This window comes from Pyxicephalus adspersus, chromosome 3, assembly GCF_032062135.1.
Source record: "Pyxicephalus adspersus chromosome 3, UCB_Pads_2.0, whole genome shotgun sequence".
Taxonomy (NCBI): Eukaryota; Metazoa; Chordata; class Amphibia; order Anura; family Pyxicephalidae; genus Pyxicephalus; species Pyxicephalus adspersus.
Window position 1 is genome coordinate 49,499,812 of NC_092860.1, and position 18,320 is coordinate 49,518,131.

At 39.1% G+C, this 18,320-nt stretch overlaps 2 protein-coding genes across 2 annotated transcripts in view; one reads left to right on the forward strand and one right to left on the reverse strand.

Moving 5' to 3' along the window:
• Nucleotides 1-3,637: 3,637 nt before the first annotated feature.
• On the reverse strand, nt 3,638-8,759 carry DNAJC25 (DnaJ heat shock protein family (Hsp40) member C25). The gene is made up of 4 exons (XM_072404518.1): nt 8,389-8,759; nt 6,092-6,244; nt 4,714-5,184; nt 3,638-4,032 (listed from the first exon to the last, which is right to left on the reverse strand). Exons 1-4 carry the CDS (start codon nt 8,722-8,724, stop codon nt 3,910-3,912), a joined length of 1,083 nt encoding a protein of 360 aa, XP_072260619.1. The 5' UTR covers nt 8,725-8,759; the 3' UTR covers nt 3,638-3,909.
• Nucleotides 8,760-11,531: 2,772 nt separating this feature from the next.
• Nucleotides 11,532-18,320, forward strand: part of ECPAS (Ecm29 proteasome adaptor and scaffold) — a 47,622-nt gene continuing 40,833 nt past the window's right edge. The window contains exons 1-2 of the mRNA XM_072404521.1: nt 11,532-11,611; nt 18,139-18,269. Of these exons, the coding sequence (XP_072260622.1) occupies nt 11,563-11,611; nt 18,139-18,269 (180 nt within the window). The 5' untranslated portion in view covers nt 11,532-11,562. The remainder of the gene's footprint in view (nt 11,612-18,138; nt 18,270-18,320) is intronic.

The following is an 18,320-nucleotide window of genomic DNA, read 5'->3' on the forward strand; positions in this document are numbered from 1 at the left end:
TCCTACCCATCCAGCAACTGCAGCTTCCCAACTCTGCAACTAGGAAGAAGGCTGTGCTGTGAGCGCCTCCTACAGGCAGCCATCAGGAAGAACCTGATCAGATAATAGGATGGGAATTTGGGAAGAGTTTTTGTTTACCTAAAGTGAATGTATTTTCTAAATAATACAAAAATGTATCATAAGCAATTGTCATTTTAAAAAATATATGCCTATACCTTTTTACATCCTTTACTGAAGCTCAGTGCTGCTTGGTTTCTATGTTTTCTAAACCACTGTCACTTTTTGGTTACTTTTGCCTATTTCCCAGGGAGCAATATGTGTCAGCATGTTATTGGGTGGCAATGCAGAAAGAACATAAATTATTGCAATGCAGAAAGAAGGACATAAATTAGCAAGTGCTTGAATGCCCAGAAGAAAAATCTTTATGGCAGGATTTGCAGGCATTATTTGAAGAGGTCAATTTAACTTTTAGTACACATTGTGATTAATGCAGTCACCAGTCAAGCAATCACAGGTACAGCCAACCTGGTTAGATATTCACCTTCATTTATCCATCAATTTGCTGTCCAACCCCTCCGGTAGACAACCAGTCTTGTCCTCTTGTCTGAGTAAATGGTATATATTGCAGCCTACTTAATTTCTATGGGGTGCTGTACTCATGGCAGCATTCATGGTGGCTAGCACAGTGGTTTTTGCAGCGCTGGATCCCAGGTCAAGGCACTAGCTGCAGGGAGTTTGTATATTCACTCCACGTTTGCATGGTTTCCTCCCACATCCCAAACACATACATCGTTTATTTGGCTTCCCCTAAGAAATTGGCCTTAGACTGTGTTAGTGACATATGACTATAATAGGGATTTTTGGCTATAAGCCCCTCTGAGTGACAGTTAGTGATATTACATGGGACAATGGAAAGTGATGTGTAATATGATGGCAGTATATAAATACAAGATAATAATAATAAATCATTCTATATAGGCAATAATAGCATCAATGAGCAAATGCAAATATAGCATGCATTGAATGCCCACTGTGTACATGTTCAGTACTAACAATATAGCAGTCAGTTCAGTGTGGAACTAATGTTCTGCATCACAAAATTGTGAGCAGGCAGGATTCCTTTTGCAGAAGAGACAGGTAATGTCTATTCTGCAATAAAACATACTTACCTGTTCGGAATCTTCTTTTTCAAATACACTGAGGTGGGCAGGATGTCCGAACTGAATGAACTCCCTCACACATGTGTAATTACATGATCCTGGCCTGGACAATCAAGATAGCAGAAGATTCCACACCTAAACATACTCCTCCTATGAGGAGCAATGGAAGATGGTATCACCTACACCAGATGAACAAACAAGTGAAAATAAAATATTGTCATTAAGTGGGTATGTTTATTTTATTGCGGAAGGGTCATAACCTGTTAGTCACATTTCTTTTATCTTTACCATTATTCCTTTCCTAATTACTTATGGTGAATTTGCTTTTAGCCCCCAATTTCCAGTTTACATCCAATATTTACAGAAAATAGATTTTTGTTACAGGCAGTGCGAATACTTTGGGTTATGTTGTAGCATCTGTCCAGCTTCTTCCTGACATTACTCATTGATTGGTCCTGCCAGAATACTGAACACCAAACAACCCTTGTCTCTTTAGAGCCTTGCTGCATCTTCCCTCTCCCGTGCACAGAACAAACAGAAATGCTGGTATAGTGCTTATTGTTACTGTTGCTGGAAACAATCACAGATAATTTTCACTGACAGTAATCTGGCATCTGTAGAGTTTCAATCTTTCGTTCCTTGTTTCCAGCTGTACAGGTGTGTAAGCAGTACATTTGTTAGCTGAATGTCCTCTGGGTATTTTTTAATGCATTTATCATAAATCATGTGAAGAGATCCAGTTGTGTGCTATGCTAATTATAGAAACAAAAGATAGTTTATATTAAATTCCAGGGTTAGAATTTCTTTGTGTTGTTCTGGGTATTCTCAACTCCAATAGTTATGTCAGGACTCAAACAAAACCAAGTGAACAAATCCAGCTGTGTACATGCACTTAAAATAATTTATATAGTGATTTAAGGTGGTAAACATAGAATAAAATATAAGATCACACTAAAAAAAGAACATGTATTATTGGTCTAAGCTTCAAGAATGTTCTCTGATGCATACCATTGTTACCAAGTGAATAACTTACACGGGGCAAGCTTGCAGGATGGCACTGCAAACTTCATATTCTAGGTCAGTGACTAACTCGTTAGTAAAGAATAAGCTTGCACCTATAAGAACAAGTTAGTAGTGGCACATTAACCATGGAATGGGCTGCTGTATTCTTTTTTCCAGTCATTTCTTCCATTATTTTTACTTGCTTGTGTGCATAACACTTTCTGACATATCCCTATGTATTTCTCCACTGTATCTAAGGGACAGCCATGGTTATCAGTCTGGACTTTAAATGTCTTTATCACTTAATACATAGTGTGTTAATGGGACTAGTAATATATATCACTTGTAAATACAGGTTAATATTTTAATGACCTATTGCCAAATAAAGATTTTCTTTTGCAGACATAAGATTTTTTAGGCCAGTGTAACAGGTTTGGTTTATAACTTTTCACTTTCCCAACAAAAACTTTTTTCACTCCTGCACCGTTCCATTCAATACCAGAAACTATGGGAATTACCTGAATTATAGAAGAGCTGGGGTATCTGCATTTGCAATCTATAGACCTGTGTAGGCTACACATATCTAATAAAAGTCTTTTCTTCAATCTTAACTGTTAAACAGAGCACCGAAAGAGTAAAAGGGAGGACAAATAAGTCCTGAGAAGAGCCATTTTAAAGCAAACTGTTTTTTTCTCTGCAATGGCAGTGAATAAATTCACTTTAAATGAAAATAAGGTAAATGAAAGTGAGAACCAATATATTTTGCAGCTTAAAAATAAAATAACCACAGGAAAACTATAGGATAACAAAGGTAGGCGCAGTGTGTTACACCTATCTATCGAGATTTGTGAACATTTGCAGTTGACTTTTGATTATTACAACAGCATCACTCGTGTCTATTGAACAGCAGCCTATGCATGGACGCAGAGTTTATACTGACGGGTGAGCTCAATAAATCGGGAACTATCAGGATTATTATCAGGAATTATCATAGAGCTTTTGCTATATTAACTGTTTTACTGTGCCAGAGAATGCAATGTTAAACCAAATGAATCCAGCAATTAATTTGGTTTCACATTGCATTCTTTGGCAAAGTAAAACAATGAATCTCAATAAGAAGAAACAAGAACACATGAGAAGAGCATGCAGTAATATGCAGTGGATTGATCTAAATATTTTAGATCAATCCACTGCATATTACTGCATGCTCTTCTCATGTGTTCTTGTTTCTTCTTATTGAGATTGTTTTTTCAATAAATTTTAAGTTTGGCCTGCGACTTGGTCCAAGATTTTAATTTAGGCCTTTTAAGAGCTCAGCATTTGTGTTACTCCTTAAAGCTGTTGTTTCTTCTGGTACCAATGACTGAGAATGTAATGAAAAGTACATAAAACTTGCTCATTCTTCAGAAAGAATTGGTATATGTGGTTTTTGTTTTGTCTTAATAGCAGTAAAACAGAGAAGGTGACTGCTATCATTATTAAAATTTAAAAAAACATTTTTAATTGTCTGACATTCTCTTAGTATGTAAATTAAGAATGGTACATTAACAATTGTATCTGGATAACTTGAACAGCATTTTTCTGGACATAGTGTGTTGATATGATGGTAACTTCAATAAGCATGTATTGCTGTAAACAAAGGTAAAAGAAATTATGCAAATTTAAGGTGACATATCTTGTGAGGCAGGTACAAAATCTCTCATAATTTATTTTAAGAAAATAATCTCTCAAGGAACGAGCTTGTCAATCAATCATCTACAAATGTTAGTCTTCCTGGTCCCTCATTTTTCATCCACCTCCTGTATCTCTTCCATCGGGGATCTGAAGCCATCTTTTTTTTCATTTCTTCTTCTTGCTCTTTTTTGTATACCTGTAAAAACACACACTCCAGTTTAATTTCCTTTTCCAAGTTGCATTTGCAGAAATATCCTATACACAACAAGGGCAATGAATGTATTTTACACAATTTTGTTGAATAGCAAAGTACCCTGAATAGAAATAATTGTTTGTTAAGCATTAAATCCCCTATCAGGTTGTTTTCTTGCTAGCTACACTCTGCTGGGGTGAATTCCTTATGTAGCAATATACAAATATGAAAGGAGATATCCCTAAAGTATACCATTATTATATCCTAGAGAGTTATTCCTGAAGAGGTGTGCACATTGGAGGATTCCTCACCTATTGCTCAGATGACAACCCTAAATTTTGGGTTTACACTTTCTTTTTTTTGGGGTCTACACATTTTCTTAGCGACAATGGTCCCCAGAACATACAAAGGAACTTAATGTCCTCAACAGGGACACAGAAAATAACTTGACAGGTCTAACCCTTCCATTACTTACACTTAAACCCATAACCCAAAGACATAAATGAATGTGAACACAAAGGCCAGTCAATTATCAAGATAATGGTACTGATTTTGCACATATTTGTTATACAACATTGACCCTCAGATTGAAAATTGGTGGCAAATGTGTTGGTAATAATCCACTTTACAGAGATGACACGTTTCCAATATTTTTGATTGACTGTGATTTCATCCTTTACTTACTTCATAAGCTTCTCGTTTCCACAGCTCCTCCTCAAGAAACAATTTCTTCTTCTCTTCTTCTAAACTGTCAAACTGAGACTGTGACATTTTCATGTTTCTTCGGATGAGGAAGAGTTTTTCCTCTTCACCATACTCCTCCCCTTTGATGTTAAACCTATATACCCAGTGTACATACCAGGTGATGTAGTTGAACAAATAATAGGGGAATAACACTATCTGAAAAAGTAAGATGTCATAGATTTGAGGTTTTTGATATCCCCCTTTGATGTCTATTTTGTTCTTTATAATGTCCCTTATTATCTCCTCATCTTCTTCCCTCATTTCTTCTTTAGACTTCCTGTTCTTCCCCTTCTCTTTTCCACGGTTTAGTAACCCTTGCTGTTTTGCTATTTCAGTGGCCTGAATTCGGTATTTTGGCACTGTAGATAGGTATTTAATGGCTTCATTATAGCTGCTTCTCCAACTGTAAAACTGGGGGGAAATAAAGAAAAAAACAGAATTATGACGGAATAAAAAAGCAAGCATATTGGGTGAGTTGTAATTCTGGCTATTTTACTATTACATTCTAATTCATACATTTAGGTTTTGGTACCCATTCAAAGGGCCTGATTTATTAAAGCTCTCCAAGGCTGGAGAGGATACACTTTCATCAGTGAAGCTGGGTGATCCAGCAAACCTGGAATGGACCTGGTCCAGGATTCAAAACATTTGCTAGAATATAGCAAATGATTGAAGAAATCCATTCCAGGTTTGCTGGATCACCCAGCTTCACTGATGAAAGTGTATTCTCTCCCGTTTTGGAGAGCTTTAATAAATCAGACCCAAAGATACTAAGGTTGATGACCAGGGGTATACAGGAATTGCTTTATCCACTATTCTACAATAAAAAAAACTTACTTTTGAATGAATAGATGGATGGATGAATAGATTCATCCCTAGATGGATGAATAGATGATACAGTTTGTGTTAATTCATTATACAAGGAACTGTGCAATTTCATTATATCATTAGGCCATATTGATTTAGTGTTTTTTTTTTTTTTTTTAGTTTTGGAAAAGTTTTCATATCCTGGACTCTCTCCAATGAATTTCACAGACAGAAAAAAAAACTTGCAAATTCTCCTTGCCACAGTACTCAATACTTTGCCTTTCTGTCAAGAGGAGGTGATTGGAATTCTACAATTTCAGTATTATGTCACACAAATTTACACATTAAGCAGTCTATGGTCATAGGAAGCTTGTTACATCACATTGCCATAATGTCAGCTTAGTCTCTCCCTATGGCCTTCATAAACAGGCCAGGGTGCATTAAAGCTTAAAAAAAGTTTCAATGGCAAAAAAAGTTTATTTTTTAATTGTTTAGCAGTTTGTTTAGTTACCTGAAATATTGAGATGACACACACTGTAACTAGGATAACAATTCTCACATCCACCTTCGGGGCCAGCCTCCTACTATAGTAATGGTAGTAATGTCTGTAGTATTCCTCAGGATGATCCAACATGTAATCATAATCCCTACGAGTTTCTTCATCCTAACCGGGAGAAATACAATACATTAAAATGTTATTTCGATGCTTTAAGGACCTAATAATACTGAGCCAGTTGAATGCAAGGTTAGGTCAGAAATACAAGAAATACGTTTTACATGCTCATGCAGTGTACTACATTTGAAATTTTGGACAGTGTTGTTTATCTATAAATTCATTTACTGTTTTTCTTTATTTCAAAACTTTAAAATTTCTAAACATCTGCCTGTTTAAAACTGAAGATTCTTAGGTTGCTTAATTACATAAGTAGCCGAGCCTCACATCAGACTTCCCCACCCATGGACCAATCAAATGCTGACAGCACACCAGTAAGAAGAAACAAATATATTTAAGGACCAAACTGCCAACTGACATTATCCAAGAGTGAGTCATCATACAGAGGGTCAGAGGTTCTCACCAAGGTCTGCTGTACAAACACTATCTACTCACAGTTTACTAATATCAGTACAAAATGGTACATGAGAATTAAGTTATACATTAATAAAATATTTTAACCATTTGTAAGCCTTATCAAAGCTGCTATGCAGTCCCCACACTTGGAACACATAATTTACCATCAAACCATTCAATACACAGATCGCAGGACCATTGCCTGATCTATCTAAAACTACGTACACATGAGCAATTATTCTCGCCCGATAATCGGCTCAGGGAAGATGTCCGACGAGAATCTGGTGTGTGTACAGTGCCCGTCGTCCATCGTCCGAAAGACCGTCTTGGCAGATCCACGGACGATGAACGATCCTAATGCAAGGAAAGAGGGACAGCGCGCAGCAGGATGCCACTCTGTCGTTCTCCCCCTCCCCTCTCCATAGAGCAGAACGGTGCTGTATGTACAGAACTTGTTCATGCATCATGCAGTCCTTAGTTGTTGGAAAGGATTGTGAAAGATCCTTTCCAATGACAATAATTGCACGTGTGTATGCAGCTTTAGCTATTCTTGATTCTTCAGTGTATTTTATTCTAATGGTTCCCCAACTGGGTAGGAATTTCACTGCTAGGCAGAACGCAGGTGCTGCGAGTTCACATCTTCCTGGGTAAAGGGGTCAGTGACATCTTTGCCAAGCAGGAAGTTGGGGTATGGTAAGTGTACTTCTAAATTTTTGTGTACATTTTTAATCTAAAACTTCATTATAGTTGCAGTTTTAGGTTTTAATGCGGGAAAAGGTTGGCAATGCCTCTCTGCCTGCTTGCTCCGAGTTCCCAGCAAAAAGCTGAGCATGAGCAGCGTCACCTGTGGCTGCCTGAATACCCGGCAATCCTGGCTTCCTCTGCGGGAGTTCCGTCATCCCGGCCCAGCCAATCATGATGGCCAAAGACTGCCTACCATAAGAGAAAAAAAAGATGGCGGAATCCTAGCTTCCTCTGCATGCCGGGAATGAATGAACACCTGCATGGAAGGGACTTCATCCCAGATCAGCCATGGCCAAATATTAACAAAGAGGATTAGGTGGTAATAACCCAGACCAAGCAATCAAATCAAGAGTTCAGACCTGCTGTGACTATGAAAGTACTGAAATCAGTGGTGGTCAACAATGACCCAGAACATATTTCTGTGTTCCTAAATCTTTCCTATTCCAGCTTTGCAGAGTGTGTCTATGTCTGCTCCTAATAACTGACAATTCTCTACTTTAATAAAAAAAAAAAAAAAGTAAAATTTTGTCATTCTGTAAAAAAAAGTCTCTATTTAGTTTGCCTAGGATCCCCTAAGTGAATCATTCTCTATTTGGGAAGGTAAGAGACAAATGTAAGGATGGACATTAGGTAATCGGATGTAGCACCACATGGTCTCAGCGCTGACTGTCATTCCATACTCGAGAGGAGAACAAAGGCTGCTTTTGAGGGATGTCACTGTAAGTTCTTATAAAGTACTCTATAGCCTGGCTGATGATACCATCTGCAGTTCATGGTGGACATATGGGGCCACAATTATTATTAAACAGGATTTATATAGCGCCAACATATTACGCAGCGCTGTCACACAATGCCAAGCCATGGCAGCAGTATATACCCCTCCCTGTTCCCACCTAGCACAGTACAGAGGAAAATCTTACACATTTGCTTATCACCCCATAGCAGCCGGTCTGACCCCCCATATAGCGCGCCATAGGCAGTAGCGTAGTATTCACCTTTAGAGTCTCATAGGCAGTGGCTACCAGCAGGAATTTGTTGTGTGCGGTCTCCCTCTCCTCATTCGTCCGGTACCGATCCGGATGGTACTTCTTGGCCAGCTGTCGGTATGCCCTAGCGATCTCAGCCTTGGTGGCCTCTCTGTTCACCCCTAGCACATCATAGCACACATCCTGGCCGCAGTACAGCCCTTCTATGAGTGCGGTCACCTGGCCGGCCAGACACGCCAGGCTCAGGAGCAGGAAGAGCCGTCTCGAGGACATGGAGGACCCGGGAAAGATGAGAGGGGTTCGGCAGGCAGCTGCTTCCCCCTCTGCCTTCCCCGGGACCGCCATGTCAGCAGCCAGCAGCTGCAACGTCACACCTGGGAGGAGCTTCTGGAGCATTTGTATCGCAATAACTTTATTAGCAGGAGCACAACTAACAATGGCACACAGTGTGTGCTTACTGCTGTACACTTTCAATACAAAATAACAAAGAAAAAGTGACACATTGCTATGTTCCCTGTGAAGGTTTATTCTATTATCCTGCTGAGCATTATGTAGAGTCATATCAAAATAAACTCATGTGAGGAGTCATTTTCAGAAGACAAAATTTTTGCACTATATGGGTGAGGGGTACATCTCCCACCCCATACTGTCCTCATATTCTCATTTGTTGTGTCATAGAGCAAACCTCATCCTCATCCTCTACACACATCTCTATTTATTGTAATATAAAAGTAATAAAGGAAGCAGTTGTGGGTTTACCATCATTTTTTTAATGTATTACAAAATATTTTAAAACTCAAAAACTGCCAAAAAAATCCACTTACCTTCAATCCTGCAGGGCAGTCGATCAGTCCGGAGGTTTCTTCCATTGATGCCTGCATTGTCCTGGTATCCGTCTTCTGTCCTGTGCCATCTTCTCCTTTTCTTCGGGGTTCTCACTACGTCACCGGACCCAGGCACGAAATCGGGTGACGTAGTTGAGGAAAAAAAACTGCCAATCTCACTGCGCATGCGTGAGATCGTCTTTTTTTCCCCTCTTTCCCCCGTTTGACTAAAGGGCTTCAGAAGGAGCACCCAGGAGCCTTCTGGGATGTGTGACGTAGGTATCCCGGGAGGCTATGCGCTCCCGTCCAATTGGAGGGCGGTGCTGCACCCTTTTTTTTTAAACTGAATTTTTACTTAACATAAAAGGTAATATCACCTTTACCTGGATGATCCAGTAGCAGCTCCCCACAGCTCATCTGATTGGGTCGCACAGCAGTGTCCGCTGCAGTCTAAGGCATCAGAGTTGTGTGTATTTCCCCGTGTCCCAGCATGCATGACCCTCACCTTTACCTTGCCTGCTTCCTGTCCTAATTTCCGCATGCTCTGTGCCTGTTGCTCTAAACTCAAACCTTCCTCTGTCAGCCCTCCCTCTTGAAAGTTGGCCCCTGGGGGCTACAACCTGGTGGCACCTTGCAGCCAGCAAGTCTAGTGATCACAAGGGTTACCAGCCCATCAGTGGTTGTGGGGTACTCTGGTGAAGATCAAGTGTTACTTAGAGTGTGCCTCTGGTGCCACCAGGGGAAATACCAGTAATATTTAATACTTGTTTTGTCAGTTTTAGGCAGGGATAGGCGCAAAATCACTGGTGGCCTATGGATTATGTGACACATATATATACACAATGGGGTCATGGAAGAACTTCTAAGGGCCCTGTTTATAAAACAAGGAAACTGACATCCCCTCAAACATTACCTGGTCATCCAGGTCAACATGTTTGAATGTTAGTAATTGATTCCTACCAGGGAATGTTTGTGGGAATATCAGATTCCCTGTTTTATCGATAGAGCTCTAACCATCATGGACCACTAAATTCATAATTTGAAATCACGCGTACCATTAATATTAATTTTTTTAAAAAGATAAATACAATTGTAAAATAATGATCTTCCTAATGGTGCCTGACAAGTGGAGGCTCTGATTCATTGATCAGCTCACGGTTAGGTGAAGTATTACTATTGTTACTATCATCATTAGTGGCATTATCTTTGGTATTACTAAAGTATTTGGGTTTATATCAAATCTAAGAACAAACAAGAAATGATAGTTATTAAGGTCAAACTATTTGATGCCATTAAATATATCAGTTATAGAAAATACACAGCTAAGGTCATACTTACCTAAAAGAGCATCTGAGAAATAAACAAAATAGAACAATTGGATAAGAATCGACATTTGGGGAGCGGGGTGACTGTTGTAATGGTGGAAACAATACTGAAGCATACGGCTCGGCAATGGTTGCCTCATACAACTTAACACTACACTGACGTCACTCTGCGCGTCCCTTGTTTTTAGTACAGTTCATGAATTTAGTGCAATATAAAGGTGAAAATTGTCATTCAGAATATTGGAATTTATTAGAATATTATTTTTGCTTTATTATTAATAAAACATAAAAATTGCAAATAATGTCCAAATTTTTCTGTGGACCACCAAAATTTTCTCCACGGACCACTGGGGCCAGTTGACATAACTTCATCTAATGCAGCATGCACAGCAGGTGGAAAATGAGCTATGCAATAAAATACCCCAATTTGTACAAGCCACGTACCAATTTATAAAAATAATTTCTTTACTTGGCAATATTTCTGGTTCTCCATATATTGTCTTCATTGCTTACACAGGATAGTCATGGCCTGTCTATACAAAGGGGAAAGGTTAGCCAGGTAACAATTTCCTCCCGTGCAATGGAGTAAGCGTTGTCACCCTGGGACAGGAAGTGTTAATTGCAGGAATAATAAAGAAAAACATTAATGGCATTTTTTTGTTGTTTACATTTTTAAAAACCTCTACAAAAAATCATCTGAATGTTATAAAATGATAGTGACAGGATTTCCATGTGAAGATCTTGGCATTCTTTATGCTGCATCTTGCCAGCCCCATAGACTAAAAAGGCTGGGGTAGGAGGAGAGCTTTCTAAATATATACCACAGGGGACACTGAGGCGATGTGCTGTGATGGACAGGACAAGTGAAGAGAAATAAGATTATACAGCACACACATACAGTCGTGTAATCCTAGCAAGAGAAGCTGCCAGATATTGTGATACATGAGGAGCGCCCAGGCACGCAGGAACCCGAGCAGGCTCCGCCCTCTCGCCACGCCCATTTTCCCAGCCCTCCTCCAGCACTACCGGTGAACATGGCTGCTACCGTGCCTACAGCTGCTGCCTCTGCCCAGGACGAGCTGAGTAAGTTAGCACAGAGCCTGCCATGCTTGGGCTCACACTGGGAGGGGGCACATAGCTGTCTTCTTGCTTTATACGACTCCATATTTCTTCTATGTTGAGCACCGTGTCCGTGAGAAGGGGAGAGCCCACCCAGCCTCTGCTATGTCATCTCACCACAGAAGCAGGCATGAGCCCTACTACCCCGGGCAATGCATGCTGGGCATGCGGGGGCATTAGAGTGCTGCTGCCACGGCAAGGCCTGTACCCACCCATAGGCCTCTCAGCACTTGCACAGTCATGGGCTTGAAGTGAAAGCAAAATGCATAGTGTTTCCCTGGCTGTGAGGACAAGCAGGGTGCTGTCCATGGCTTTTGTTATCATGCATTTGATGTTAGTTGCTTTGTAATCACCCACAAGTGTTAGACTTTTCAGTTGTCCATCAATATGTCACCATGAAGATGCTATAGCAGCTTTGTTCTGATTTTTTAACTTTACAATACATCTAGTGTGGTGATTGTAATACTACCAGCTCTGCCAGTCACTGTATTGAAGTGGATTTTTTGTTTTTGGAGAGTTAGGAGATCTCAAATCTGATGAATGTTGTCACCATGACTATTCATGAATAGAATATACAAGTATTAGGTGATCATCAGCATGTGAATGATCTGTTACCGGTAATAATTCCCCATCATCATGAAAGGAACTAAACTCAAAAACTACAATAAAAAATCCATTTACCTACAATCTCACATTGCAGTCCATTGGTCCTGAGATCTCTTCCATCAGGTCCAACGTCGTCCCGGTATTCGTCTTAGGGCCAGCGCTCCAGGTGCCGCCATCTTTTCCTCTTCTTGGTTCTTCTTACTACGTCACTCGACCCAGGCGCAAGATCAGGTGATGTAGTTGGGGGAAGAAACTTGCCGACCTCACTGTGCATGGGTGAGATCGGCAATTTTTCTCCTATTGACGAAAAGGCTTGGGTTTGTGCAGAAGGAGCACCCAAGATCTTCCTGGGATGCGTGACGTAGGAATCCTGGGAGGCTTTGCGCTCCCATTCATTCTCAATCGTCTAGGCATTGGAGAATTGGGGTGGTGCAGTGAAAAAAAAAAGAGTGACTTAAGTAAAAATTCTGTGTTTTTTTAACATAAAAGGGTTGTCTACCCTTTTATGTAAAGTGAAAATTCTAAGCTTAGGTATGATTAAAAACTGAAATTGATAGGTCACGGAATGTAAGAGAAAAAAAAAAGAAGCTTTTGGTATTATCGCCACCACTTCAGGAGACTGGTGAATGTTATTGTAGTGACCAGAGATCAGATCAGCACTCCGACAAGTCTTGGTATCTAAAGAAAATCTTCCACTGGCAATTTATCATCAGTGCACCTTTCTTTGGCATGACCAAAGTTATGTAATTTCTTATAAACATATAAAGATTTGATTATTCCTTTTGAAAATCAAAGAACTAAAATTTTAGCTTTTCTTTCATCTTCATCCAGGAAACACACTCCTGTGGTGACAACATTCATTCGCTTTACTATATCTGTAAAGAAGCATGGCTGTCACTCGGTGGGAGTTGTTCTGTGGTCCACATAGATACCAAGGCTTATAACAATGCTTAGTATTTCAGTGCTGCATCATCAGCTCACTGCAAGAAGATAGAAGCTGATTACATTTCCTGCAAGGATTCACTAGCTTTTTTTTTTTTTCAGAACCAAAAAGGTATCTGCAGCTGTTCAACCAGATGTACACACTACTGAAAGCCTTTTTCAAATCAGAGAAATTTTATTTTTAAGGAATATGTAAACTTCGCAATTATGTAAACCCACAATTCTCACCTATCTCTATTCTCTCAAAGACATCCACCATCTTTCTTTTTTTTCCTCCTGTGGATCATCGCAGGATGACGTAACTCCCATGCAGGAATTTATTAATTCCCGGCACGTAGAAGGGAAAGCTGGGATTGCTCGGTTACCCTGACAACCAACGCTAAACTGCACATGCATAGTTCAGCAAAATATGGCAGCTGTGCGGCGATTCGGTTGGTAAGAACAGTTATTGCAGAAGGGACATCGCCTGCCCCTTTCTGCAATAAACGCCTGCCTAAATCGCTAAAGTTTAAGGTGGGACTCTAGTTCCACTTTAAACCTTGCAATTGTGAGCAAGGATATGCTTCGTATGTTCCATAAAAAAACACTTATCTCCCTGTTTGTGTTGTACTGTAGACACAAAATGTAACCATACTGCTACCATAATAACCTGAAATCATATACCCCATCTTCACTAACACCAGGAGATGCAAAGGTAACGTTGTGATCCAAGCCATCTATACTGTATTGTACAGTGCTATCAGTCTAATATTGGGAGCTTCCATACAAGAGTACAGGGTCAGTGTGTTGTTGGTTTTCCAATCCGCAAGATGACAGATGTCTCAGGAAGCAGAACTTCCGCATCACCCTTTCTCACCTTTGGCCACTCTGATAGTTAAAGCGGAGCTAATTGAAAAAAATAGAATCACACTAACCTTTAATCCTGCAGATCCCTCGATGGCGCTGGTCCTTCCCGTGATCTGGTCCTGCGTCGACCTGGAATTCCTGCAACTGCGCTTGCGTGAGATCGACATCTCTTTTCCTTAGTAGAAAAAATGCCCCTTTTGCGCATGTCCAAGATTAGGGCATGCGCAGAAGGAGCACCCAGAGCCTGCCGGGATGCGTGACGTAGGTATCTCTACATCAATAATAATAAATCCCGGGAGGCTCTGTGCTCCCATTCAGTCATGATCGCACTTTAAAAAAAAAAAAAAAAAAGGTGTTGCACTTAAGATTTTAATTATTTTTTTTTCATTTGCATAAAATGTTGAGTTTAGGTTTAGGTACGCTTTATGAACTTTTTACTGTGATTTCAGAGGGGGGAGAGTACAGAACTACACATGTAAAATGATAATGATAGCTAAATATAGTTAATAATAGAAAGATAATATATATAATTAGGAGTGGAGTTGAATTTGAAGTGACTTGTCATCTAAAAATTAGGATTCTGTAGACAGAATTTCATAAACCTCTCATACGCAAGAGATGCACCCTATTCAAACTTCACATGTCATACAATAGTGATGTAGGGAACACAAGAAAGATACACGTGCAGAGTATTTCTAACATGTTAAAAACATTTCCAAGATTGATAATTCCACTAAATACATGAAATCACCTCAATTAGGGATGTAAATAGTCATCTGAAAGACTTACTAAGTAGTAAAGTGTACAGGAAGTGTAAAAAAAAAGTAATCCACAAAAATAAATAGACTAAGATTAGTAGTACTATTGGAAAGTTGTTGTGGCTGTAATAACCCCAGCACCCCAAAAGCTAAACCTGACCCTTTTACACAATGCTGAGCGCCTGTGGCCTTCTCTACCATCTGCTAACATGACATAAATGTGTGAACCCATATATTTATATAACTAGAGTTTGGTCAGGTGCATCACATGTGAATGGTGGTCATTGGGAAGAGGAAGTAGAATTTAGAAAAGTAGGAAGTCTGCATTTAACGTGTTGGTTTGCTTTCTTGTTTAACTATGTGCTATATAGTATGTATTTATATTAACTTTTACAAATAATAGTAAAATATGCTCTAATTATGCACCATTTTTTCTTTTACTTTCCATTTACTTTTCTAGTTTTGATTGTATTTTGTATTACAATGGCCATATCTTAGGTTTGTTTGTATGTATGGAACAGTTGCCAAGGCATCAGTTGAAGCATTAGTATTGGATTATATAAGCCTATTATCGGTGAGTTCAGCCTTCTTTATGCTCAGTTCTTGATCAAGGCAGAATTTCTATCATGGAAGGGGTTTGTGAAACTACCAGGCCCCCTGTGTTCTTTCTGTTAGCCCAATATGCTGTTTTCTTTATAAACCAGAGACCTCCATAACATCTCATGTACTGGAAAAAGGTAATGAGCCATTAACTCCCTAACCTGAGATAGTGTTTAGGAATCCCAGACCCTATTCTGGCTCCCAGGCCAGTAATTTTGTTAATATTTCTTCATGGTTCTTATAAGTAAATATCTGATGGAAAGTGATGTAGGTACACTCTCTAAAATGCTTGCATGTATCTCCCGCAGGTAAGCTTTAGGTTTGGGTTTATTATGATATTTAGAAGTGCTACTGGTAGAATGTGATTTTTTTTTTTTTTTTTTTTACAGGCTAAAGACAAATACATGTTTTCATGGCAGTTTTCTCTTTGTGGGGGGGTATATTCAGGCAAAAATCAGGTGATTTTTTTAGGTGACTGGATCAGCAGACATTCCAATGTCTGGGTTGCCCCAAATGTTGTTGGTTGGCCACTGCCTGAGACAAGTAATCAGCACTATTGTTGTTCCTCGATAAGCCATTTTGTCAGCAGCATCCTCTTCTCTACACCTCTGTCTGTCTTTGAAATTAAACTCTTTTTTTACCAGTCAAATGCCAGCCTTTTGGAATTTTTTGCTAGTTTAGTTTGCTTCTGCTTTACCTTAGGAAAACCTAAAACTTACTTCAGTCATCCCTAACACTCTCCTTTTTTCTTCAGTTCCACACCTTAATTCTGGTGATCCTGCTGAATGTAGGTCAGGGTGTCAAAATCTGGCCCACAATTTCCTTTTTTTGGCCCCCAAAGAAATCCTAAATATAAATTGCAGCTAGCCTGCCACTGCATTGAAATGGCACTGCTACTACAATTCCCGGCATCACTCGCGTCTATAGACCAGCGGCTTCTCTGTCCATGGGTGGCCCCGCATTGGACTGTTTTATAGACGCGGGGAATTCTAGTCACAGTGCTATTTAAGTTAGGAGGGAGTTCCAGCCACTCATAACATTAAGCCCTGCATTGGACTGTTTTCTTGACGCAGGGAATTGTAGTAGCAGTGGTATTTCAGTTTCAAGTTTGGCCCTCGTGTTTTTCTAAGTTTTCAATTTTGGCCCCATGTGTATTTGAGTTTGACCACCCTGATGTAGGTCATAACTTTGTAGGCAAACCAGTCACAACATATTGTATCACAGGTGCTAAAATAAAGGGTTTAAAGAAACCCTCTGGGGAGAGAATACTGTATGTAGGCTGCCATTTCTAACCTTTCCTTTTGAAAGTACAAGTTACCTGACACCTGGGAGCCATGCTGATCAAATTGCTTCCTTTCCCCAAAAAAAAACTCTTCATACAAATCTGGAGTTTTGATTTACCTTTTACTTTCACTTGAAAACTGGTGGAAACTAAATAAAATGAAACCTTGTATTGCAAGAGGTATGATACATGAAACAAAAATCCAGCAATTGAGAAATATATAGCAAATGCAATAATTAGTTACACACTTTTAAGTACTTGCTAAAAGTTGCTTGTTGTAAGGTATTTTAAACTAAAGTTAGGGATATTTGCAGCCCCCTTTCAAGTTTTGTGTTTAGTTATATGAAATGCAAACATCTTTATTCCCCCGACTAAATGAAAGCATTTCTCTGACTCAGATTATGTGCTTTGGGTGTCATTTCAGCAACTGGAAAATATGAATGAGCTATGGGAACAAAAAATACTTGCAGTCTACTTCTAGCACAGACCATGAGTTAAAATTAGTTACTGCAGCAAAGACTGACATGCCATCTGCCATTTGTTATGCCTACATATTGCTCATTATAATTGCAGATGTGGGTTTTGGCCTTTTCTACCTTTGTGGCAGTGTCAATAGCCTTTCAAACAGTTTTGAGTTGACTGACATTTTCAGAAATAAACGTCAGTGATAATTGTCACCATTCCTACCTGGTCATTTTATGTTTTACTGAATATTACCATACCAAACACTGTCTTTTATTTAAAATGGTACCCTAGTGTAAAATGACATACATACACACAACATCATACTGCACAATACAATGTTGCATTGAAGAAATGCTGGTATGAACAATCTTAAATATTCTTTTGTGGTAGTTTATATCCAGGGACCTTACAATATGGTTGTAAATAAAGAAACATTTGCTGCACAATTACTAGATTTTACAAGTGATGGACAAAAATTTACTTTTATTTACAATGCTTACACGTTCTTTTTATAACTTTTTAAAATCTTTTAAGCATGTGAAAAGTAGTTTAGTCTTCTACTAGAAAATGCCAACTAAAACCTTTTTTATCTTAAGTTTGTGTGTATTATTTATTTATTTTTTTGCTGTAGCAAGCAGGTTACACTGAAATACTTAAGCACTTTTATTGTGTGTATATTATTATATCTAGGTTGGTAGTTGTTCATATAGCTGACACACCGTCCCTATATATTGACCTGTATACCTGATGCTCAATTACTAATAAGCTCTGCCAACAAGTGTTTATTGCCCTAACATGGTTATCATAAAGTACTCCTAACTGTCTGGCATAACAGTTTTCTGTTTGTGGATTTCATATTTGTAAATTAGAAAGGGGCATCTACTCTTTTGAAGGAAAATTGTAGAATTTAATAAAATCTAAATGTTTCTGTTGAGCAAGTAAAATAACAAATGAGGTTCCTATTTTAACTCTGAAATTCATTGTGTAAACAGATCAGCTTGAACGTGTGTTTTTACGCCTTGGCCATGCAGAAACAGATGAGCAGCTGCAGAGTATTATCTCCAAATTCTTGCCCCCAGTTCTTCTTAAGCTGTCAAGTGCACAGGAGGGAGTACGCAAAAAGGTAAGTCATATCTGAAGAAGATGAAGCAGTTTTTGTCAATACTGTTTTGTC

Excerpts from the sequence above, each read along its gene's own strand:
- DNAJC25 (XM_072404518.1), bottom strand. The coding sequence starts at position 8,724 with ATGGCGGTCCCGGGGAAGGCAGAGGGGGAAGCAGCTGCCTGCCGAACC. Across the intron at positions 5,185-6,091 it reads GTGTCATCTCAATATTTCAG|TTTTACAGTTGGAGAAGCAG; the intron begins GTAACTAAACAA and ends ATTTCCCCCCAG. Across the intron at positions 4,033-4,713 it reads GGAAACGAGAAGCTTATGAA|GTATACAAAAAAGAGCAAGA; the intron begins GTAAGTAAAGGA and ends GTGTTTTTACAG.